This window comes from Helicoverpa zea, chromosome 21, assembly GCF_022581195.2.
Source record: "Helicoverpa zea isolate HzStark_Cry1AcR chromosome 21, ilHelZeax1.1, whole genome shotgun sequence".
NCBI lineage: Eukaryota > Metazoa > Arthropoda > Insecta > Lepidoptera > Noctuidae > Helicoverpa > Helicoverpa zea.
The window spans coordinates 1,226,447-1,251,702 of NC_061472.1; the positions used below are offsets into that span (position 1 = coordinate 1,226,447).

Below are 25,256 nucleotides of genomic sequence, written 5' to 3' on the forward strand. Positions count from 1 at the left end.
AAACACGCGGCTAATGAGACATCGGTTACGTGTCGTGTGTAGTAACAGGGGTGCACAACTTGCGTGTCATTTTGTGTGTGGTCTGACCGTTTTTTGGTGCCGTTGACAATTCTGTCAGTCAGCACAAAAAATGCTATTTTTCCTTTGAAAATTGTCAGCTGTCAAGTACAAAGATTCGGTACCCCTAACACTACGGTATTTATCGCGATTAAGTGGCAGTTTGGTGAATGATTAAAGACCTATATAACTGAATGAGGTAAACGAATATATTCTGTGCTTTTATTAATTAAGAGTGAGCACATTTTGTGTGCGCACAGCTGTGGATGCCGCTTGTGGAAGATCGAGTTAAGTAGTGAACCTTGGGAGAGGCCTTTATCCAGCCGTGGACGTCTTTCGGATGACACGACGACTTTTATGACGGTCGTCACAATTTTTTTTTTCCAGTAGGAATGTAGTTACTTCGTGATAAATAAGTCACAACTTATTTAATACATACCACAGAGTGACACCCCTGTACCACATTTACAAGGATATCGGTAAAATTGTGAAAACGAATTTTACGTTCGTCATTGTTTACTAGTTTTTTCATATAAAATTTGTTTGAGTAAAGTAAGTGATGTAAGATAAAAAGAAGACAAAATGCGACAACAGATACTTAGAGAGGAATTCCTTTCTGATTTCATATTGGCTTTAGGCTTTACAATACTATAGAGTTACATATTATAGTAACTACATATTTATATATCTTCAGCCTTATCCTAGGGCAATATTGAGAGGCTGCTATAAATAGCATAAAGCCACAAGATAAAGAAAGACATTTTGCTATAATCTGAAGGCGCTTTGTCGGAGTTCTGTCTGTTTGACAAAACCTAGATATACAGGAATGAATTTTGTCCAGTGCGCAAACTTTGTCAACTTATAGTTAAATAAGTTTTATAGATACGTGTATTTTTATTTTGTCGTGTTTTAGTACAAAAAAGAAAAGTTATTGATATCGAAAGATGTTTATTTAGTAACCCATTGTACGGTCACAGTCGTCATTGTAGGCACGGCGGCGACGCGAAACCGGTTTATTGACGCCAGCGCTACTCGGCGCGCGTAAGAATAGTTGGTATCCATATTTTGCTGATTTTGAGGCGGACAAAAGAATGAAAAAAAAAAATTTTACTGATGATGCAGATATGTTCTGTGAATGATTCTGGACCACCAGTATTTTTTTGTGCACTGCTTAAAATTAATTCCTGTATAGGACATTTACACAGAAAATAGATTTAGAGCTAGACTTACATATGCTATATATGTTACATATGCTAATATAAGGTGCTTTAATATTACCTGCCAGGACTTGAATGGGGGGTAGTATTGCGTTTATAGATTACAATAGTGAAGAAATTTCGTTCCCCGGAACAGTCAATTCAATTTGAGACATTAAACAAGTTAAATTAACATGGCAACTCTACTGGATGGTTTTAAACTAATAAATTAGGTCAAATTTATACGTATTTTTTTTGTATGAAAAAAATATGACAAATAATCAATTATTTATCTTTACTATTGTAATCTATAAACGCAATTCTACCCCCCTTTCAAGTCCTGGCAGATAATATTAAAGCACCTTATATATCTCAACACCATAGTATTAAAAAGCTGAAGGATTTCTTGCCCGATGTCAAAAAATCTGTCAGTATTTGTTGAGGAGGGCCCGACTACTTTTTATTCGCGTGTGCCAAGAAGTCTGTATGGGACGCGCGCGAAGACGTAGTTGATTCTTTAAATAACTTACTTATAATTTAAAAACATTGCTTAAATCTTACACCTACATTTCTACAAATCAAACAATAATTTTCATCTAAAAATAATTGAACAAAATATTATTTCAACCTTTTCACAGCTGAAGTGGAAACGCTCTAGAGACCAGTCCGCCATTACTGTGAAATAACTTAAAAACGTAAAATAACACAGGTTATAGGTTATTTTAACCTGTTTGAACTGTGACCACAATCAGACCTGATGTCCCAGAGGAAATATATCGGTATTGAATCCAATATTGTTTCTCAAAAGGTCGATTTGCCGCGGGTAAAGTTAATGAGGTCTAAGGAAAGTTACGAAAGAGGTTCACATTCTTATAACTGATTATTATCTATGCAGTTTTTAGCGATACTTATTTTTTGTCTTTGGGGTTATTTTTATGGTTAAGCCAATTTGTTTTCTTTGTAAGTAAAAGTGTGGAAATACTGCTAATTATGGATATAGGATCGCAATATTTATTTAATGAATTCATTATCGTTTTTTTATAGTTTTGCTCCATGAATGTCCTAAAAAGTAATTAATCATCGGCCACTTTTTAACCCCAGGACTTCCACTTAGAAACTAACAAACCGGTTTGTGACCATCATTTATATTGTAAAAGTAATTAGCGGAGATGTAATTAACAAGGCTGAACGCGTTCGTGCCGTTGCATAATGCCCGACCGTCATGGCGGACGTACGTCAACTGTCACTTTTTGGAAAGCGCGCGTTGACTCCTAATCAGATTTTCGAACGCGGTAATTAACTGACTGGATTCTAGTTTGGGGTCGAATCGGGCAATCAAGCGAGCGTGGAGTGGACATTGTGCACGTTGCGATTAAACCCATAGATGTAACAAACCAACTGTGCACGATGGCAGAATAGAAACTACGAGGTCCTAATGCTTTGACATGCCTACATTTAGTTGGGTCTTGGGTCCGTAATACCTGATGATGGGTAATTGATTCACCCAGGACAAAATACAATTAAACAGAGGTCATTGTACTTATAAATTTGAAATAATTTCATAATGAAGTCAGACGTAGTTGCTATGTCACCTAATATTTCCGTGATGCGCTACAAAAAATAACAAATCTGTGGATGTACCCTTATTATAATTTGAGAAGTATTGAAGATTCGTTTTATAGACAGTCTCTTTATTTTTAACTCCAGTTTTTCTTGGGCGATGCTTCTGAAAAGCAAATATCAAATCAAAACTATCGGCGCTAATCGACTCAGTTCTGTACAGTTTGTACCTCCATGTTGGTGTATTGTGATGTCACGTGCGGCTCAATGACGTTTGACTACATCGGAACGTGAATTCGAATTTCAAAATACTAATGTTCTATTTTTAAACCCAAACAAGAAAATTGTTTCTATTTAGAAATGAAATCGTTGTCGTTTTGGTATTTTTTTTGCTCAGAATTACTTATAGACAAAGGAATTGCTTCAGGGCAAAAGGGACATGTGGGATTCTGTACATTTTTTTACACATCGCGGAGCTTTGCGCGTCTGTCATGTCCTTAGAGAAGATTTAGATATTTTACATGGTAATTTGTTCGACCTTAAAACCTAATAAAAAATAAAATCTTTTTTTCAGGTTCCAATTATAAAACTAATTTTGTGTTGCCAAAAAAAAAAATGATAATTCAATTCAAAGGAGGTGTTACCAAAAAGGTTAGACTATGAATGTTAATTGGCGTATTTTCTAGTGGACACTAATTGCGTGGTAACTTATGGCACCGGTATTTACATTTCAAAGGGCACACGTGCAGACGCGTGTTTTGTTTATATATTATATTAAATTACCATGATTTGAAATTCATGGCACCTTTACAGCTTTTAATGCTTTTTTGGGAAAAATAATGTGGCTGTTTTTGTTGTCACTGCGCCCCAGAAAAATTTGCTCAGAGTATCTTTGAAGCTATATGAGCTACAAATATTTTTTTTGTAAAGTTTTTGGTTCAGACTTAGTGCTATTTGATAGATGAATCTATTTTACGACGTTTATATTCAACAGTCATTGTTTGTGTCCCAGACGTAAAGAATTATGGCTGCTTAGTGTTTCACAATTCATCACCTTTGATCTAAAAAAACAAAATCGGTTCATCCGTTTAACACATGCATTTTTTTTTTATTCTAGACTTATATAACAAATGAATGGATGCATATTACTGGTTTCATCCTATTCATCGTTTTCGTTGAATTTGCCTTCTCTTACATCTGTAATAGATGCAACAATTAACAGTGCAGTCACGCGGTTACTTCTATTAAAGACAAGATGCGTCTGCATTCACTGGAACCTCCTTTGACCTATTACTGAGTACTCTAGCGTGTACTTACAGTGACCATAGCTCTTGACTGTCTGTTCATTGCTTACGCTGTCATGCATCTATTGTATACGTGGGATATAATTGAATATGTGGATGTATAAGGAACATGTAGACTAAAGGTTTTAGAAATATAAACATGGTACCTAACAATGAAGAATAATATTAGACACAAAATTGTTCGTTTCATTGTTAATCCGACACATAAAATAGATCAAATAGGTTAGGTACATTAATTGTTTCTACGGCTCTACAGTTTCACCCATATCCCGGGAGAACCACTTCCCGCAGCCGGATAAAAAGTAGGTATGTTATGTCTTTTCTCAAGCTTTACATAGGCTGTTTGCCAAATTTGTTTGGTGCGGTAGTTTTTGGTCATACAGAAATATTTTATTGTACCATTTGTTAGGACTGCTTACATAAAACCGGGTACCAGGGTCTCTTTTCAAGCAAACCTGCCTATACAAGAAGGCTTTACCCTTTCAAATTGTTATTCTATACAAAAAAATCCTTACATACATTTTGCTAACTTCAAAAAAAGAACTCAGGTACCGATAAAGCATAGTGCCCACGTATGCACATCACGAGAGTCTCCATTCTTTTGTCACTTCACACGGCCGTCACTTTAGTTTCAGAGCAAAAGTTCTGTGAATGCCGCTGCCGATTCACGTCGTTCACAACTGTCCTGTATGGAGGACATGTCATGTAGATGGTATCCTATTTTAAGGACTGAGGGATATGCATTGAAGAATCGTGGATTGTAGATTATAGGACAGTGCAATTGATGGTGATATGCATTGAATAATAGTTAGGCTATGGATTGTAGTCAGTAATTTTCACAAAAGAACGCCTTTAAAATGTGCAGATGTTGAGGTACTTTGAATAATTTTATTTTTATTTTATCCTTAATGATAATATCCTTCTTATCGTGTTTCCTAAAGTTATTTACCTGGCTAGCAGAACACTAGGAATTAAAAAGGACTTCTCTCAATACGGGCCGGAGACAACGAATTAACGCCTAAACACAGACACTCCTAATCAGAACAACTGCGCAAAAATCCACGTACGCAATAACGTTAGAATGACTAACGCAAAGTCAGATGTCTGATCTCCATCGGAAATTACGGTGGTTCAGACAAATGGGTACCTGTCGCCGTATATTCGGTTTATTTAGTTTCAGTAATCTGTCCCCAACATCGATTTGTTACAATTATTCTGACGGGGAACTATTTAGTTTTCAATTTGTTGTGTCTCACATTATTAGGGTTTGTGGGGGGCTGTGGGGGGCGATTAGTATTGCTTTGCAAGGGGGGGGGGGGAAGGTTTGGTATGTAAAGTCTGGTTTATGGTGTGAATCCTTCTCTTTGATTGATTTTGAAATTGGTGAAAGTTTTATTAAGTCATACTTTTTTTTTTGTTGACAAAGACTTAAATAGTAATGGTCTTTCCAATTTTTTTGTAATTAATTATTATGAATCCTGGTGTTACAATGAGGTTTAGAATATTAGGAAGGGCCCTAACGACATGTTTGCAATTAATTATAAAAACATGGCATTTTAAATGCGAAATGATTGCTGAGGTCTTATATTTTAACCGGAATAAAATTATACAAGGGTGCGTTTCACCTAATTACTTGTTTGTCCTTGTGTATCATGTTTAAAGCTGCAATTAAGTTACATATTTTTATTTTGTTATAAGGACACACAGAATCTTTTTCTAGAACTTTTTGCGACTGCTTCTAAGTAATTTTGTAAAATATGCTGAGGGTCATAATCATGAACTTTTTATTTTTCTCATTATTTTATGCAAAACATACCTCAAACCTTTGTATATAATCACGTGACTTCAAATTATTTTGCGCGGGTAAGAAGATATCTACTGGTGTGTAGTAAACGACTTTCAGTTTAATCTTTTTTGTTTTGACCTATGCTTTGTACCATGTTTTACAAAATAAAGTATCTTTATCTTTATCTTTGCGAAAGAATGAAGCAACATACCTACAGCTTTCAAAATAATGCTTTTTCGTAAGTCTCGGCACTCGTCACGGGTAGTTTGGAGAAACAAAGTCCGTCAACCAGCCTTAACAAGTGGTATCGGATGATTGACAAAGGTTTGAGGAGATCTGGAACGCAGTCGCTCCATGCAAAAACTGGTACTGAGCGACTCCAATATAGTTGGAAAAAGGTTAGGGATATGATTAGTACTTCATTATAATTTAATGTCAACGATAACATACCTACATATAAAATACCTACAGACTTAACACTATCTTGTAACTTAAATCTATTGTAGACAGAAAAGGGTCGCGACAGAAGTGTTCACCCGTCTTTGTGTTCACATACAAAGCTTCTGTCACTTAGTAGTTACGCTTTTGATTATTGAAACAAATATAATTGGGTAACACGTTCATGTACAAACAAACGCCTTTTACTAGTTGTCTATGTTTTAGGAATTATCAAACTATCAGTGTAAGTATTGAAGCTGTCAGTAATTTTGTACAAAATTATGTTTATTCCTCAATTTGCTGACTGCACCAACTTTTCGAATTGATAACCTCCTCTTTTTAGGGAAGTTGATTATAATGAAATAAGTCATATATATTGATATAGATCTAGTTCACAAAGGGTTTTAGAAGGAATACGCATGGGCTTAAGTCAGTAAAAGTCTGACATTCCATTCAACTGCACCCACAGCGAGATGGGCTATCTGATGATTTCCCATCTCAAAGAAAATGTCGTGTGGCTTGAGTTAATGTTGAATTTGAATTTCTACGTAGTATCTTAAGGTCTTCATTTTTATTTAATTTATAGGGATGGCAATCATTACAAACCTTTGAACCATACATTTCTTAAAAACTTTTTTGTTTTCTGCTGTCTTTTCTCCTAATGTAATCGTTGCGATGATGATAATGATAATAACACTGAACAATACACGATTAACTGAACATTATCAAAGTATTTGCAGTACGGAAAGCTTCCAGCGACCTTCACCCCCTCTTACCTCATAGTTTGAATGACATGCCTCAAAGTTGGTAACTTCATATCTTGTCAAACATTTGCTTTGGTGCTTAAGTTAATACTAAGTATGTAATTGAAGTAAGTTTACTTTACTTAGGATGGTGGGTTTTAAATATGGTGGAATGTTTAAAAAGTTAAACAACGCATTTATTATCCGATTTTTTTAGTCATATTTTTATCAAAGTACCCATGTAATAATAATGTCTCAACAATTGAAACCAGCCCAAATGAAAATCCGAGTTTTTCAAGTTCTTTACAACAATTGTTTTTATCAGAACCTTTTTTGTCACACTCAGATTTTTAGTTTGAAAAAAGTTACGTAAAAAACTGAGTGATGTAAGTGAAAATTTGTAAAAATATTTTATAGAGATAAAGTCATCATAAACTCAGTGACGATATAAGATTATGAAATAATTCGTCATCATCACATTATTTAGTTCTGACGTTTTCTGACGTCATCAAGATTTGACGTAAAAAATAGTAAATGTTTGTCCTTAACCGAGAATCGAAGGCGTGACTCGTGGCCTGGACAAGGCCACGAAAATAAAAATTTCTGCTTAACCCTCTAGAGCTATATGGTTGTTTATTTTATAGTGCGTCAATAATAAAATCAATATTTAATTTATTTCGTTGGGTTTACGTATTTATATTTAGTCAAATTATAGGAAGTCAGTTGAGTAATTTATACTTAATCTGTTTGTAAAGCAAATAATTCCAAAAATACGGAGATTTACTTTATTCTAAATAAACATGTTTATTTCTCTGGTTATACATACATAGTTAATTAGCAATTACATAGTCATTAGCTCTAATATGGAACTGGTAATGCTAAAGCAATAATTCCGATGTTTCACAATCTCAAGTAATTTAAACAAATATTTATACAACAAATATATTCTATTACTTAAATATGAGCAGACAAATTACTGTCAAAATTATAAGACACATAAATTCTCTCAAAAGAGGTGCAAAAATGCATTATAGAAACTTGCAACGATTGTAATAGAAAGAGTTTTTTACAATATTTTTTTTAAAAAACTCTTAAACTAATACTTACCCATTTACGCCTCTTACTTAACTGTTAATGGTCGTCTTTCCCGTGTAATTCCCGAGTCATATGTCAATTAGTCACTCAATCCCGGACTGTCGGCATTAACGGGTTACCTTACAATAAAATTGCAGCTTCAACGAGGTCTTAGGATTTTATCCTAACTAAAGAGGAAGGGTGGAAAAAGGAGGTAGCTTATATTTTTATTATTAACTACGTAGGTACTTACATTTTGTCGAGGTCAGCCGTGATAGATGCGTTCAAATAACAAGAAAATTGCAAGAAATAATGATGGAGTTGTGCGCGAAAAAATATGAACATAAGAATTAAAGTTATTCTTTTAGGAAGTGGGTTAAATTTAACATTCAATAGCTTTGTGATTTTTTTTTAATGGCATCTATTTATTTGCAATGCTTCAGTTATAAAAAAAATCAATGAAATCTTAAAATGTTTTAATCGTATCTCTTTAGATAAAGAAATGTAAAGGCTATTTAATTAAATGACTAAGCCAAGAGCCACAGCATTAAAAGGTTAACTTTCAATGGTGTTGAAATAACCCGCTCACTACAGACTAAATAGTCAGCCGACTGCTTGTTGGTTAGCAAAAAACATTTTTAAATGAAAGTCTTGTATCCAATCAAAGTTTTAGTCAGTTTGATACCGGCTAAACAAACACCTCAGCTCTTGAGTACTGATTTTTGAGCCCAAACAAACTATCGGCCGACTAAAAGTTTGCAGTGTGTAACTCTCAGTTTTACACAAGCTTTGTTCTGAACCCTTTTAGTGTACCTACAATTTAAACACCTTCCTTTTACTGTGCTGTGTTTACAAGAAGCAAGCGTGTTTGTTTGTGGTCGTACGTAGGTACAAATTAATTTTGCAGTCGGGCCCTTTATTAAAGTTTAGTGTGACAATGCTAGTTTTGTAAGTCGCATTGTTTAGAATTTTTATTTGGTTTTTAATGAAAATGTCGTGTATTTTATGTCAGTTACATGTACCTAGACTTAGACCTTTACCTAATATTTAGTAATTTAAAGGGAAGTATAGGTATACTGTTACTGTTACTGTTACTGTTACAGCCTTTTTATCGTCCCACTGCTGGGCTGCGGCCTCCTCTCACATGGAGAAGGATTGAGCATTAATCACCACGCTTGCTCAATGCGGGTTGGTGATTTCAGACTTTATAGTCCAGGTTTCCTCAAGATGTTTTCCTTCACCTTTTTATCAGCCATTGGTGTCTAAGTATACTTAGAAAGTACATACAAACTTAGAAAAGTTGCATTGGTACTTGCCTGGCCCTGGAATCGAACCCACACCCTCATACTCGAAAGGTTGGTTCTTTACCCACTAGGCCACCACGACTTTTTACTAGGCCACCACGATATAGCGTTTATCTTATTCAGAAGAGCCTTTAACAGCCTTAATGTTGTTTATTTATACTAGTACTAGCTTTCGCCCGCGGTTGCACCCGCGTCGCGTAGCCGGATGGTGACAAAAACTATCCTAAAACCTTCTCCCGGTTCTAAGTTGCCTCCCCTCTAATTTTCAGCCAAATCGGTCAAGCCGTTTTCATGTGATGTCGTGACAACGGAAAGCGGGTTTAATTTTTATATAATAGATTTGTCAGCTTCCTGGAGTATTGATCGAAAGTCTGGAATAACCCAACATGCTATTTACCTCATAGGTACCGGAAAAGAGATATTGCAAAGTACTTAAAGATGCATTCTGAACAACCTAACACAAGTATAGGGCAATGAACTTTAGTATAAAAGGTTCCATGCCGCTTGTATCATCCGTTTCTTAAAGTATTATAACTTTGAAATGACTGTGCACATTTTGATGAACCTGGTCTAAGGTCCCTTAATTTTGCGTAGGGAGTTAGAAATACCTACTACTGGCGTAGAAAAGGTCAGGCATGTAACAAAGAATCCGCTTTTTTGTCAAATTGTGTAGGAGGCAGGTAATTCATTACACGTTAACAAATACTAGTGCTTCTGTGGTCTACGCGGTGAATCTCTGTTAAAGAATATCTCAAATTAACTGTCTTTTAAAACAAGAAATTTTAATAAACTGTGATGGGCCCTCCTCAGTTATTATAATTAACTATTATATCCAAGGAAATCAAAATAGTCAAACAGTCCAACATCTCTCACTTATTATATTATCCTGGGAATAAATAGATGAGAATGTTTTCTGAGAAATTGTCACACAGACGGACGTGTATCAAAATATTATTGTTTTAGTACCGACACGTGCTGCACTGATCAAATAATTTAGTACAACAGTTAATGATTCACGGAAAATCACTTTTCATTTGAATTTTGTACTGCTAACACAATTTCAACTTTATTCACAGAGCTTTAAGTTCCAAATTGTTACAGCGAAGAGCTTTCTTTTCTTTTTCAATGAATCAAAGTGATAGCAACATCAATTAAATTTAAGGATTAATACCCACAGAATAAGGTTGAAAATAGAATGATGTACCAAAATAGAATCGTTTAAGAACGAATGCGTTGCCAAGATAAACACTGCACTAATTGTTCTCATAACCTTATTACCAGGTCATAAGGTTCATATTGCACCACTTTATGCTGTCAAAATTACAGTGCATAATAGATAGCGCGAGAATAGTGTTGTGCGTTAATAGCTCTATATGCGTGCGAACTCGCACGTACGCATGCATTAGGGATGTGCAAAACTTCCAAAATTGCGAGCCCATGTCGATAAAAACTGGCCACTTCTGTCATTTTTGGGACCTCCCGGTACAAATTATACGACAAGTTGGTTTTTCCAATTGGGATGAGTAAGCTGTAGTCTGAATGATTTGCATTTATGAGGGCGCCAGTGTTTTTTTTTCTACCATTCAGAGTTAAAATTCAATTTTGATTTTTTACTAATTTAGCCTTCCAAAAATGTCCAGTCCTTCAAAAATTTCACTTCTTACATACATTTCCGCGTATCATTTTTATTTAACAATAATCTTTTCTCAATGAAATTGGGCCTTCACTTCCTATTACAAGTAAGTTACTGTGACAAGCAAATTATCTTCGATACATAAATAATGGAATATTGAAATAAGATGTTCTTTATAAGGCACGAACTTCTCGTTTCATTGTATAATGTACTCGTATGATAACATGCAAGAAAGTGCTCATTATTAAAGATAATAATACTCTTTGTGAGAACAACAATTCTATAAGACTTTATCATTATGCTAATTATGCAGTTAAGATGATACAAAAAGCTTTATTTGTCATGTCAGATAAGTTATGAAAGGTAATTACTGGGGAATAAATACATTACGATTTATTTTTAGTCCGAGTGTAAAAATAACTGAGAAGTTCAAAGGTGGAATAGTAATAAGTTATTGATTGAGTCGTCATCCTATTTTTATTTAATCTTGAGGCTATTTTGAGCCTGAATTACTTGATAGATTTAACTGAATATTAGAATGATGCAAGCTTTATAAAAAAAGAATACATTTTTATGATTTTTTTTAAAGTCGTGGTGGCCTAGTGGGCAAAGAACCAACCTCTCGAGTATGAGGGCGCGGGTTCGATTCCAGGTCAGGCAAGTACCATTGCAACTTTTCTAAGTTTGTATGTACTTTCTAAGTATATCTTGGGCACCAATGACTGTGTTTCGGATGGCACGTTAAACTGTAGGTCCCGGCTGTCATTGAACATCCTTGGCAGTCGTTACGGGTAGTCAGAAGCCAGTAAGTCTGACACCAGTCTAACCAAGGGGTATCGGATTGCCCGGGAAACTGGGTTGAGGAGGTCAGATAGGCAGTCGCTTCTTTTAAAGCAATGGTACTCAGCTGAATCCGGTTAGACTGGAACCCGCCCCTAACGTAGTTTGGGAAAAAGGCTCGGAGGATGATTTTTTATGCAAATTAAAATTGTTGTGTTATTCGACAATTTAGAAAATCTCTTTAAGAGTGTAATATGAGTCGAATATAAAGATTAATAATTACCAACAGAATTATGTTCCAACAAACAAATGATCTCACCTATTCTAATTCTGCTACAATTCATCTTACACACCCAATATCCGAAATATTTCAAAAAACCCACTTTCGCAACAGTTATAAAAATGTAGTAGGATACAAAAGTCATTGATCGCGTTTTGAGTCAGATCCTCGGCTGGTCAAGGTTCTACAGTCATTACCGCATCTCACGCAATGCCTGCAGCTCCGTCCGTCATGCAAGGACAGGATATTGACACTTATTATGTCAATATTGTGATGGATTTATTGAACTTTGTACCTATAAACTTTATATATTTGACTTATGTCAATGTATGGGTATGTATGGCTGTTCGTATTTTTTTAAAAATTGAAAATGAGGAGTATGAGGCTTTTTTCAAAATGTTATAAGAAGTCATATTACACTCTCCTGTATAGTCATTAGTCTTCATAATGACCTCCAATTCAAAAGCTCCAATATAATTATTTTTTAGGTAGGTATTAAAGATTTTAACCATTAGGTATTTTATATACACATCGTCATTCAAAAGTCACTGGCCTGGCCTATGACATCAATATATTCCATCATAAAAACAAAAAGAAATAATCAAGGTATCTTTCCTTCCTCAACGTCATCCGCAAAAAAACGGAACTGGACAACAAATCATCGTAGCCTAAAAAAAAAAACTTTCGGAATTTCTATCGACCGCGAAGTGAATCCCTATACGATGCGTCAGTTACGCCGAGATAAAATAATGCGTACTCCTGCGCAGCCTCCAGTGCCCATCGGTCAAGCGTACACGCAACATCGATATGCCATTCGACTATCGATAAATTTTAATTTGCACGAACGCACATCACTATTTCTTTTTGTATTTTAAATAAAGAATAGGTACAGTCGAGTGCTTAAAGTTAGTGTGACAAGGAATATTTTGTGAAGTTCTGTGAAAAATGTGAAACGGTGCTACGATTTTTGTGAATGACTGTACTCTTTTAAAGGATTATTCATGACGAATATTTTGTGAGTATATTTCATGACATAGGTGTAACACTTTGATTTCTTTGAGAAGTTTTAAGCATGGTAAATCATTTTTTTAACTTTACTCAAACAATAAAATTATTTCTTAACCAACCTCACAAAAGCACAGTTCAATACATTCAGTGTTCAATAAGACCACGAAACACATGTTTTCCGCATTCCCCGATTTTCTTAACATATTATTGTTCCTCGCAAGTCACGTAATTTGAATAATTCCCTGATATTTGGGTTCTACCACCGTTTATATATTTTTGAGGTCACTGATTTGCCAGAGGTACACAGGCTTAACAAAATCGGTACAAGATTCATTTATCGGCAGACAAGTTGCTAAGTAATTGATGCCATGACTATATCCCTAAAAAGCATGGTGGCACATCCTTTAATTTATAGAGGGCTACGACTGAATTTAATTTATATACATTTCAGCAGGAGGAAACTTAGGTATTAATAAAAATTACATACCTAAATACTTATCTGATTTCAATCTATCCCTTCCAAGCATGTATTATGAAATAGGCAAAACGTAAACATATACATCAAATTGTCTTAACCGAAATCTAGACCGATCATTGTTTACAAACATGCGTATATTATGCGTTAAGCTTTAAAATATATGTACTCATACTGTAGTCTGAAACTGTAATTATTATTAGATCAGATTTTGTTATTGTGTAACAAACATTAGACCTAATATAAAAAAAAAAAAACATTAAATACATACTTATAAGGATTTTCCAAGAAACTAACGAACACGTCACTCGATCCAAAGTTAAGCTATGCTTGCTGATGGGACTGCCTCGCTACTGCAGCGCATCGGCGATGTTTGCAGAGTCGAATATAGACGGCTTCCATGCCATCATCAGAAAAAGAGTAGCATCGTTGATGCGTAGGGTGCGGGACAGTTCCAACAGCTACCTGAGGCTAATAGCTTGTAAGATTGAAAGTCCCATATGGAGGCATTGGATATTATTACATACATTAAAATAAGCTTACTAACATAGATCTTAAGTATTATGTATTACTAACAAAATATGGACAAAATAAGTCTGAAACAAAGAATTTGAATTGAATTGAATATGCTTGCTGCGATCGGTCTGTGGATGGGTGACCGTGTGATAGAAAGCCTGTTATTAAGTTCCCCTATTTTTACATCTGCAGAACTTATTTTAGTTTAAAGTCTGAAACCTAGTTTTTCGAAGAGTAGCGCGTTATCTGGTAATTGGGTTTAAGCACCCTGGTTAGATGTGAAACATAATATTTACACGATTGCATCCTTTTTAATTATATTTGACCCCAATATAGGGTAAAGTCTAGGCAGAAGATGACTTACATATCTAAGTTGTAAATCTATGTTTGGTTTGGATGACGTCAATACTAATAATGAATTAATTGGTGCACTTCGTCAATTAGAGAAACATTGATATATTCCGGCAGTTACTTAGGTACTGGAGGATTAATTGAGATATGAAAGGCCAGGCTGGAATAATTTAAGCAACGCTTGCATACCTATTTAGGTTGCATACCTATTGGTATTTACCAATACCACGTACATGTCTTTAGAAAATGTATATAGCTAAAAGACTTTTTTACCGTCGAAAATAAAAACTATGTAAGCTACTGAAAAAACTACTATCACTATCCATTTATGCATTAAAATACATATTTTGTACATTTTGATATATTAAAAAAGAAACACACCCATTTAAAAAATTTAAGTCCACAGATAAAACTACCGTAATATTAGTAAATAATCAGCCACGAAAGTTTCAGGAGTTATCCAAAAGATATGAAATAAGTTAGAGAAACAATAGCTTATACTTTAGATCACATTACAATTCATGAGGCGCAATATACATTTCTAAAAATTAAATTAATTGGAATGTATCGTCAATTAGTGCAGCACAACGCCTTTATACTGCACCGCAGTTCATTTATAATAGAGCAACACTAATTGATCGATAACAGTAGTCAATTGGTCACGATAAGGTCAAAAGGAATACTATATTGTTGGGGCAGGCCTAGCTATCGATAAATTGTACACTGCACTGCAATAAAATCGGGTCACTGATGAAGTGTTAAGGAACTTCAAGACTCATTGTTTGCTTTTTCGAATAAAACTATCGGTTTTTATCGTCTATTTTCGTCTGAAAGGCACCTGCCGCAATCAAAAACAGTTCTGTATCCAGATTATTAGAAGTTACAAAAATTATGCAAGTTAATGTTTAAGAAAATTTAAGAGTTAGTGAACTTTATTCGTTTAAATTAAACTATAAAATTAACACAGTAACTTAAAACAGTTTTAGAAACTCACTCTGGGTCTTAAACTACGCAAAAGTTTTTGGAATAAACTTAAAATATGCTTCATACAAAGTTTTCATATAATTAGGTTTGCTATAATTCCTAGCGTAGAACTATGATGACTGTCCCTATTTAATTGGCCTTCAATGTACTTATCTAACGACCGTTTTCACTTTTATGATAACGATAAGAGCAGAAACATAATTTATAAACACAATAGTCCTTTAGAAACATGTTTATATAATTATATTTTTGATAATTATGCCTAGACTAGACGCGAATAAACAATGGTTGGCTTTCAAAGCTTATGTCTGGTGTGTTATCAGTAAATACAGAGAACACCTTATTTTTGTCTGGATCTTATCAATAAGGATAACAAGGTGACTTTAAAGGCAGGTTATTGTTTATTAATAACTTATTCTTTAGTTAGCTATTTCCGGCTGCCTCCCAGGGTCTCTTCTCCAAGTTTTATTTTTTTTTAAGTATTTTTTGTTTTCCCAAAAGTTATTTCATAATTGTTTTGGCAAAGCTTGGCAAACGGTTACTTGTGACTTGCCCCCGGTTTAAGGGTTTACATGTTCCGAAACATTAAACATTAGTTTTATTATACTTGGGTAGAATTTCTAAGAAAAAGGGTTTATCTCTAATCTAAATATCTAGGTATGTGTCTATTCGGGTAAACTAATTATCGTTAAACCATGACTAGTTATGCATTTAAGTTAAACAGCTTTCAACACAATCACTTGTGCAAATAAAAATGTTAACACTCCAAATAACCGTAGTTATGTATCATCTGCTGATTCACGGGAATAACCCTCTTGATGTAAACCCCTCTTCATTGTCTTTGCCTAAACCAACAGTTAAGTTATCTTTGTATAGTCTTTTGTAAATTCAAAGAAATATTAGGTATACATGCGTGGTGTACCCATTCCATTTTTGAATACAAAATCATAATCATCTTTCTGGACAATAAATTGGTGGGTCCCTGCTGTAATTTGAACATCTTTGGCAGTCATTACGGGCAGTCAGAAAAATGAAATGCTGACAAGCATCAGTCTTATGATCATCAGGTATCGGGTTGTTAAGGTTTAGGTAGTCGGATAGGCAGTCGCTCTGTGTAAAACAATAATACTTAGCTGCATCCAGTTAGACTGGAATACGATCCCGACAGTCGTGAAAAGGCTAGGCAGATGATAAAATGAGACATTACGTTTCTCCCTAAAATAAATAATTAATCCTACACTTACCCACATAGCTTAAAGTTTATAATAAGCTTTTCTAAAGACATCTAACGGCAAGTTTAAAAGGAGTACGACTCTATTAATAGGGAGTGCATTTCTGAACGGAGTTGTTCGTTAAAAACTCTTTGATCATTCGTTTAGTGACACTGAACATGTCTCCTGAGGCTGGCAGGCTGCCAGGACATGTGGAACTCCTGGAATGATCGCTCAAGCGGGTAATAGTCTAGTCTAGATGAGATTGTCAACTTAGGGCTTGTTAAATTGCTTAAGCAGCTGTAGTTAATATGGTAGCATAATACTTCAGTTTTGTTGTTTAATTTTGTTTGTAAAGTTAAGTTAAATATGTGTTTAAAAATAGCAAGGGGTTCATTGCTTGCTTTTTTTTTGAAGATATCGTATTAGTTATTCGAAAAAAATTGTAAGTAAAAGTGTTAATTTTTCTCCTCATGTATTTTTATCACTAACAAATCCGAAATTGTTTTTTTGTCTCTATCGTCGAGTAAGCTATAGACATTTTTGTTTTAGGACAACGTCTTTATTTTGCAATTAATTGGTCTCCTTTTCAGTACAGTTACTTTTGCAAAAAGATTGATCACCTCTGATTTAGAGATTCACCAAGCACCAAAATACCACTTGAAACGGTAACAAGACCCAAAAATACCCAAAAATCAAAATAACTTCCCAGAAAATTTGCTACAGATAATATTTAAACACTACTTAATTTGAAGTGAAATGCTTGCCAAATTAATGGGATAGCTTGGCAACAGGTTGATCGGTATTTAAGTAAAAAAAGACTCGTTTGAGCTCGTCTTGCTTGAAGAGCTCATGACTTGTTGCATTAAAAATGACGTGCGTTTCTCGAATTTGTGATATGACGTTGTATTTAAAATTACTGATGTGATTTTCGGTTCAGTAAGCGGCATCTCTTTTGTTGTGATGTATGAAACGTAATTGTTTTTTGATTGAGCGTGTTCTGTTTTCATTTTAGCGGGTCAAAGTGACGTTTTTAATTTGTTTCTCATGTAAGCAAGATTTTGAGATAGGTACACCATTCACTGTAGTAAGATAGGCTTGTTATAGTGTCATGTAGGAAGTGTCCCTATTTATCAGTTCTATTACGATGTTCTACCTACACACTTGAGACCTAAGCATAGCTGCTTCTGCTTACCCCTTCAGAAGTAACAGGCTCGATATAATATCCTATAGTAGGTTTGTAACCATGAAAAACGATCCGCTTGTTTGTCCCAACTTTCGTCCCACATAATATTAATTAACCAACAAATATCGTTTGACAAAGTTTTCACAAAGTTTTTATTATAAAAAAGCTCTTTTTTATTGGATAACGGTCTCCCTCGGAATAAGCTCGGAACAAACAGACTACCCGCAATCCCTATATAATCTGTTTCGTCAAAGTATCAAACTTTTGTACAAAACAACCTATTTCTGTCTTTTATAAGGATTTGTGGTACTTTAGTGTTGACAAATATGTCTTTGGATCTGAGGCTCCTTTTTTATTAAACGGCTAAATAGAAATATATCTTAAACAAGATAGAGGCATATCTAATCTCTGATCTTATCTTACTTATATTATAAATGTGAAAGTTTGTGAGAATGTATGGATGTATGTTTGTTATTCAATCACGCAAAAACGGCCGGACCGATTTGATTGAAATTCGGTATGTAGATAGGTGATACCCTGGATTAACACATAGGCTACTTTTTATCAACACACCAGGCGGGCGAAGCCGCTGGCGGAAGCTAGTATGATATAAAGATATAACTAACTGACTTCCTTACTTGGATTTTAAGCTTAAGTAGCTTCGTGGCTACCGTAACCGTACGTATCATGGGGTTAAGAAATGTTTTGCAGCAGTTACCTATGCTAAACCGTTAAGCTGGAAAGATATAGCTATCTGATCCAGCCTAGACCATAACCTTTTTTTTTAATAAATCGTACTTTTACTACAGCATACCACTTGCATATATCAAATATCAAAGAAAACGTCCCCTAATACCTACGTAGAAACTCCAAATCACACTTGTGGATAAAATAAAACCAATAAATGTTTTGTTATTTATGTCTGTGTGTGTGTGTGTGTGAAATTCCAATATGGAGGACGCGGGTTGTGACCCGTTACAAATACCAACTATTTGCTGTTCAGACGACAAATTAAATATATTACAATCCTTCAATAACATAGTTTTTTGTTCAATTTATTTTTAAGAAAAATGTTGGGTGGTTTTAAACCGAGATGGAGCGTAGAAATCGAATTCGTTGTGTAAAAAATAGTAGTAGGTATAAAAAAGATAAGAGAATTTTCCTGTTATAGAACATACATATAATCGTGAAAATTGGTCATAAATAGGTAGTCAGATGACATAATATAGAGGAAAAACTATAAGTACCTACCTAATAGCCAGTTTTATTTAAGTTTTAATTTCGTTAATTTATTTATTTATTGAATACCTTTTGCACATTTTGCACAATGGCAGACTTAACGCGTTAGGCGTAGGTAGGTACATCCTACTTTTAAACCCCAGAAATAGGACACATTGAGATAAATATTCCCAGAATCCCTCGGATCATAATGTTACAAATGAGCGTCATTCGTCGGTCAATACATGTGCATTTGTGCCATAAACTGCGTACAAAATGCATGCATTTATTTAGACTGCAAGTGTCTTGTACCGCCACGTGTTTTCGACAATATCTTGTAAACAAAACTATTTATTTATTTAAGAGGACGTTTTTAATTGAAGTGAATTATTAGCTTTGAGCTAAAAACCCTCATCCAATTTGGTTCATCTTTTTAAGAGCTACCTACTATACCACCTACGTACACACAAAGACACAGAGCCCTCGCACTTATAATACCCCTCGGGAATATTAGTAGAGGAATAATTACCTACATCTATATAAATCTATATATGTAAAATAAACTCATGTTAGTCACACATTTTATAACTCGAGAATGGCTGAACCGTTTAAGCTGAAAATAAGAGAGGAGATAGCTTAGACCCGGGACAAGGACATAGGTATTTGTCACCATCCGGGACGCGGGTGAAACCGCGGGCAGAAGCTAGTAGGTATGCATATTATATATGGCGCCGCGGGTTTAGCTAGTCGGCTTAGCTTGGCATTTCCCCAAATTATTTTAGTAATAGGATGGTCATAATCTCACTAAGTAGATTTTAGAACCCGCTTTATGAAACTCAAAAGGGGATTTATTAAGAGAAATGTCTTGACATATTTACTACGGCTAAAATGCGGTAGTTACAAGGATATTGCCCATGATATACGAACTTACTGTCTTAGCTGAATAGTTGTTTTAAAAATAAATCTAAATAAGAAAGTAGTTAGAATGAAAGATCTTAAAAACATTAAAATTCACCCTAAAGCTACAGAAAGCTTAAGCTTAGAATTTTCTTGTCACTATTAGCATTTAATAAATCCAGTAGATGAAGAAGACCCTATCTCTGTTTACTAAATCAATGTAAATAATGTACCTAGCTAGGTACTATTTAATATTGAAATAGTTATAGCTAAGTCAACATTTTCACGTCCAATACACGACCACTACCAAACCCTACTCTGAAACTACAAAAAAACATACAAAAAGCTAAAGTCCGCAAATCAAATTCCACACTATTTGTCCCCCACACTTTGTTCCCCCGGACTCTCTTTGTGACGACAAAAGATGTTGCAATACTCTTTATCATAACGCGGGACGCTTTCTCCTTTGCGCAGATATTTTTTGAAACCAGATACTGTTACAAACCTTCATAATACATACCACTAGTTGGAAGCATCTATAATAATATGTTTGTATGTATTTATTTCCTTTAGAACTCACAAGTTTATATCGCGGCAAAGGATTGTGTTTCTATCATTAAAATGTGCAACGAATTCTTTATGCCGTATTCACTTACATAAGAAACTGAATAGCATTGAATTGCTTTTGTATTTTTTATACGACATTTGCACACAAGATTTCGCAAAGAAAGCTTCATAGTATCAAAGAATGTGAATTAAAATGAGAAAGTATTCAAATGGTGACAAATTGTTTCTTTCGGGGGACCCCCGTCAGTAAGGTTATAGACCTCACCTAAGGATCTTATCGTTTCAATAACCAGTTTTGATGCCTCATTTTCCTTTAACTGTAAATATTGACTACATTTTAACTGTAAATATTAATTAATAGTAATATCGTTGGAACTTAGGTACATTCGACAAAATTGTTTTACCCACACAATTCTAATTTAACGCATTAAGCTGCTCTCTAATAGCATCTACTACACAATAAAAGTCAAATAAAGGATCTTCTTAACCACCTTCGGCAGTTTGGCACAAAAATAGCCTAGAACAATTCCATCATCAGCCTACCTAACATTAACCAACATAACTTAGTTGTCACCTCTATCCCACGTATAGGTAATGCCCCCCGAACCTAGCAACTCGATCCCTGCTTGCCGATGCAAACGATATAACTCGATTGTCGCGAGTAAAGGCTAGTCGGAACACGTTTGTAACTAGTTACCGAACTTAGTAGCGTATCGATAGGTAATGCAGTTTTAAGTTCATCGGGCAAAGGTGGGACAATGTATTGTGATCCATTTTTAGAAAATAAACGATCGCTTTTCGTCTAGCTATAACATTATTGACATGGATGGTAGCTATTGCAGCTTTTGTTAGAATGGAATATTTGTTACTTAGAGCAAAATTAACAAACGGAACTGTAAATTTCACCCGTTCCCCCGTTCCCACGTTCCACGGATAAAAAGTAGCCCATATCCTCCCTCGGTAAATAAGATCTACCACTGAATGAAATTTTCAAATCGGCCCAATAGTCTGAGAATAGCGGTTGCAAGGAAACAAACTCTTCAGCTTTAAATATTATCTTAGCTAAATAGATGGGTATTGCTCTTACCTTTGGTATTTACAAAAGATCACTCATAAAGCACTAGATCCTGAAATGCTGAAATATTTAAAATCTGTTTACCGTAGGAGTAACACGGTTTGCGACTTATCCACAAAATGCAGCGATGTTTTCGCTTTTAGATCTGAAGTGAAGAATAACATCGGTCAAGCGACCAGTATTTTTAAAATGTGGGTGTTATTGTTATGGGTAGAGTAGTGGCTATCTAAATACAAGAACACTAGCCGTTTTCCCGCGGTTTCACCCGCGTCCCGTGGGAGCAACTGCCCGCACCGGGATAAAATATAGCCTATGTTACTAGCAGATAATATAGCTTTCTAATGGTGAAAGAATATTTAAAATCGGTCCAGTAGTTTTGGAGTTTATCCATTACAACCAAACAAACAAACAAAGTTTTCCTTTTTATAATATTAGTATAGATTATGCTTATAAGTACACAGCTACTCCGCAACATAGCTGGAATGTTTTCAGTTACTTAGTTGCTTTTGAGTTAATCCCAGTCCTTTAAACTTTTAGGGCATTTCAACTATTCTACTAAATCGCACGAAGAATGCCACACACACAAATAATGTAAGCACATCAAGTTCTCATGACTAAACAAAATATTTGTACTATGCGGAATAACGTACAAGACAACATTTAAGTCTAAACTCTAAATTATAGTCAGTAACTAACTGGGTCTATTTCCAGGGAAGATTCAACACTTAAATAATACTTAGCCAGTTCGGCCTTTACAATATTTCAACCAACCTAACTTCTATCCTACCTAATATCTACCTACCTCGATTTTCAATTGAAATGCAACTCTTTGACAATCGAAATGGAAAAGATCAAAGCTGCAGCCTTATTATATTGCGAGCAAGATATTAAAAACGAAATATGACGCAGCTTTATTCAACCTTAGTTGAGCACGATCTTTTTATACACGGCTTTTGTTAGTACATATTTTGTGAACCTATTGTCAATATTTATACTTTTCTTTCCTCTTAAGAAGCCTACATTTTTGTACTATCAGGATTCAGGCTCGGTATCGAAAAAAAAAAAAATTAAGGTTTTCTTTTATATCCATGTCAGTTAATCAAAATCGATACAGCCGCATTACCATAAAAGAGAAAAAGTCCCAATTATACCTGATTGAATTCGATCATTGCTTGCCAAAAAGTCTGACAACCAGTCCTACTAAGTCATATCAGTACAATACAGTAAGTCATAGACAAAGCTCCATTCTTTTAGACTGGACCCCAATTAATGGAGATATCCCCATACCTAGTCAATATACTACTTTTTCCTCTTACTAAATAGCATTTTATGTTTCCCCCCAGCAGCAATGTTCATCACTTGGCGGTAGTGTGCGTGGTGCTGGCGTGGTGCGCATGCGCGGCCCGCAGTGCGCCGGCGCAGCTGTGCGCGGGCGCCGCCGACGACGACCCGCGCGCCGCGCGCTTCTGTCAGGCGCTCAACACCTTCCTCGAGCTGTATGCTGAGGCCGCTGGTGAACAGGTGCCGGAGTATCAAGGTATGATGATGGGTACTAGGGTACCTATAGTACGTAGTGCTTTTGGGTGTCAATATCAGGTTGGATGCTGGTGTTGAGTCCAATAAGATGTCTTTTTTTGCGGCTGTAGTGAACTAAGGATAATTGCTGAGCTATCTGAACACGAGGCACTTCAGTATGGATGTAGCTGCCTACCCAAAGTTCTCATGAGTTTCTAAATGAACTATCTGAACGAAACGAACTCTCAAAAGATTTAATCAACAATGGCTAGAGAGGTCGATATGCAATTTTAGTGACAGACAATATGAAATGTGAAACAATGATTAGGTTTAGGAAAATTATTCAAATTAAGAACTATACTCATGTAGTTCCTCCTCCCCCAGCCCTGGTCCGCGACTATCCACAACTGCTCGACACCGGCATGAAGAGGCAAGACGTAGTGCACTCGTTCCTGCGCTTCGGCCGCCGGCGCTGACGCGTCGGGCCCCCGCAGCGACCACGCCGCGTCCACGCCAACACACCGCAACCCACACGCAGCGACCAGGCTTAGATTCTTTGCTAATATAACATACATTTAGTTCTTTACGTTATTTCGTCCAAAATATTTAAAAAGTTCCTTTATAATGTAAGGCCGTATCCCAAATGCTAGGTATCCGAACTGCGAAATTAAAAAAAAACTCATTCAACGTAGCGATGTCAACAACAGCAGACGTCTAAACCTCTCTCTCCAAATTTAATAGACTAGATTTAGAAGTTATTATAATGAAATGTACTTATTGCTAAAAGTATTAATAGTGTTTAAGATGTAATTAAACGATCTTGTTGTCAACATTTTTGTGGCATTTCATTTGATAAGGATAAGAATATTTAAATAATTATTATGATGTTTTAAATAAATAAATAAAGTACGTATTTATGACAAGCCTTTTGATATTTTCTTGAAAATAATTTGATCCTAGCTCCTACCTACCCTTCTATCCTATAAAACTTACACTGTTGCATGCTTCTTAATACACATTATTTTCGCATACACTGTATTTAATGAGAATACTTCGCCATCATAGTCACATAATAAGTTCTAAACTTCAGAAACTCATTGATTTTATGGTCTTTAGCAAAGATTTTAGTACGTTGTACTATGCCGTGAAACGTTAAGGGCAAGCACTCTGAACTTAAATCAAACAGTCACCGGGAAAGTGACTGCATTCAGCCAAGGCCATCATTAAACTGAATTATTGCATTATTTTAGAAATTCTCAAATGAGGTTAGTCAGAAAGGGTGAGATAGAAAAATGAAAGTCAAGAAGTTAAATAATTGTCATATATTTCGCCCTACAACACACATTGTAAACATACATAGACAAAATACATAAAGACATCCAAATAACTGCTAGGTACTGTATTTTATAATTAAAATTACGATAATAATGAACTCTAAGTACTTGTCGAACCAAACTGGTTAACGGCCGATCCCAATAATTTACATATCTGATGCTTTGCCTACCAGAGATAGAATTTGAACATATTTTATATGGAGCTAATTACAATATTCTATCTTTAATCGCAAAACAGCGGATGGATCAGTTATAGAAATCCACCGTAAGTGTTCATACAATGTCTCTTTGACGCAATGTTTTAAATATTCATGTGGACGTTAAATTCTATCAGGATAGGAATTTTATAGTGTTTCAAACTTCAACTAAGTTAGGCCATTTGGAAAACTTATAATAGCTTCTTTGATAATTATTTATATACATACGGGTTAGTACAGAGATTGCCTAGTAAGAAACATAAAGGAGATTATTTTCACTACTAAGCTTTTGTTCTAAGTGTAAGCCAATCTACAAGGTTCTGCAAGTACTTTTAAACAAGATATATGAGCACACGACATGCATAGTAAATTCGCATAAAATTGATTAAAAATTATGGAGGATTATAAAAAATATCAGTGACAAAATACGCCATAATTACGATGTCTTTTGTTGACGATTACGCCTCGCAAAGATGGTAATCCACAAGTACAAACTCCTTGCATAAAATATATAAACATCTCTTTAATATTGTTTATGGTCGTGAGTGAAAAGGCGGGAAACGATAT

The 25,256-nt window shown here is 35.1% G+C and overlaps 1 protein-coding gene across 3 annotated transcripts in view; it reads left to right on the top strand.

Moving 5' to 3' along the window:
* Positions 1-24,081, top strand: part of LOC124640757 (myosuppressin) — a 29,610-nt gene extending 5,529 nt beyond the window's left edge. The window contains exons 1-3 of one of the 3 annotated variants that reach the window (XM_047178671.1): positions 12,954-13,170; positions 22,990-23,180; positions 23,543-24,081. In XM_047178671.1, the coding sequence (XP_047034627.1) occupies positions 13,157-13,170; positions 22,990-23,180; positions 23,543-23,634 (297 nt within the window). In that variant the 5' untranslated portion in view covers positions 12,954-13,156 and the 3' untranslated portion in view covers positions 23,635-24,081. Of the gene's footprint in view, positions 1-12,953; positions 13,171-22,986; positions 23,181-23,542 lie in introns of those variants that run through there. The other 2 variants (XM_047178673.1, XM_047178672.1) reach the window with 2 other exon arrangements.
* Positions 24,082-25,256: the final 1,175 nt, after the last annotated feature.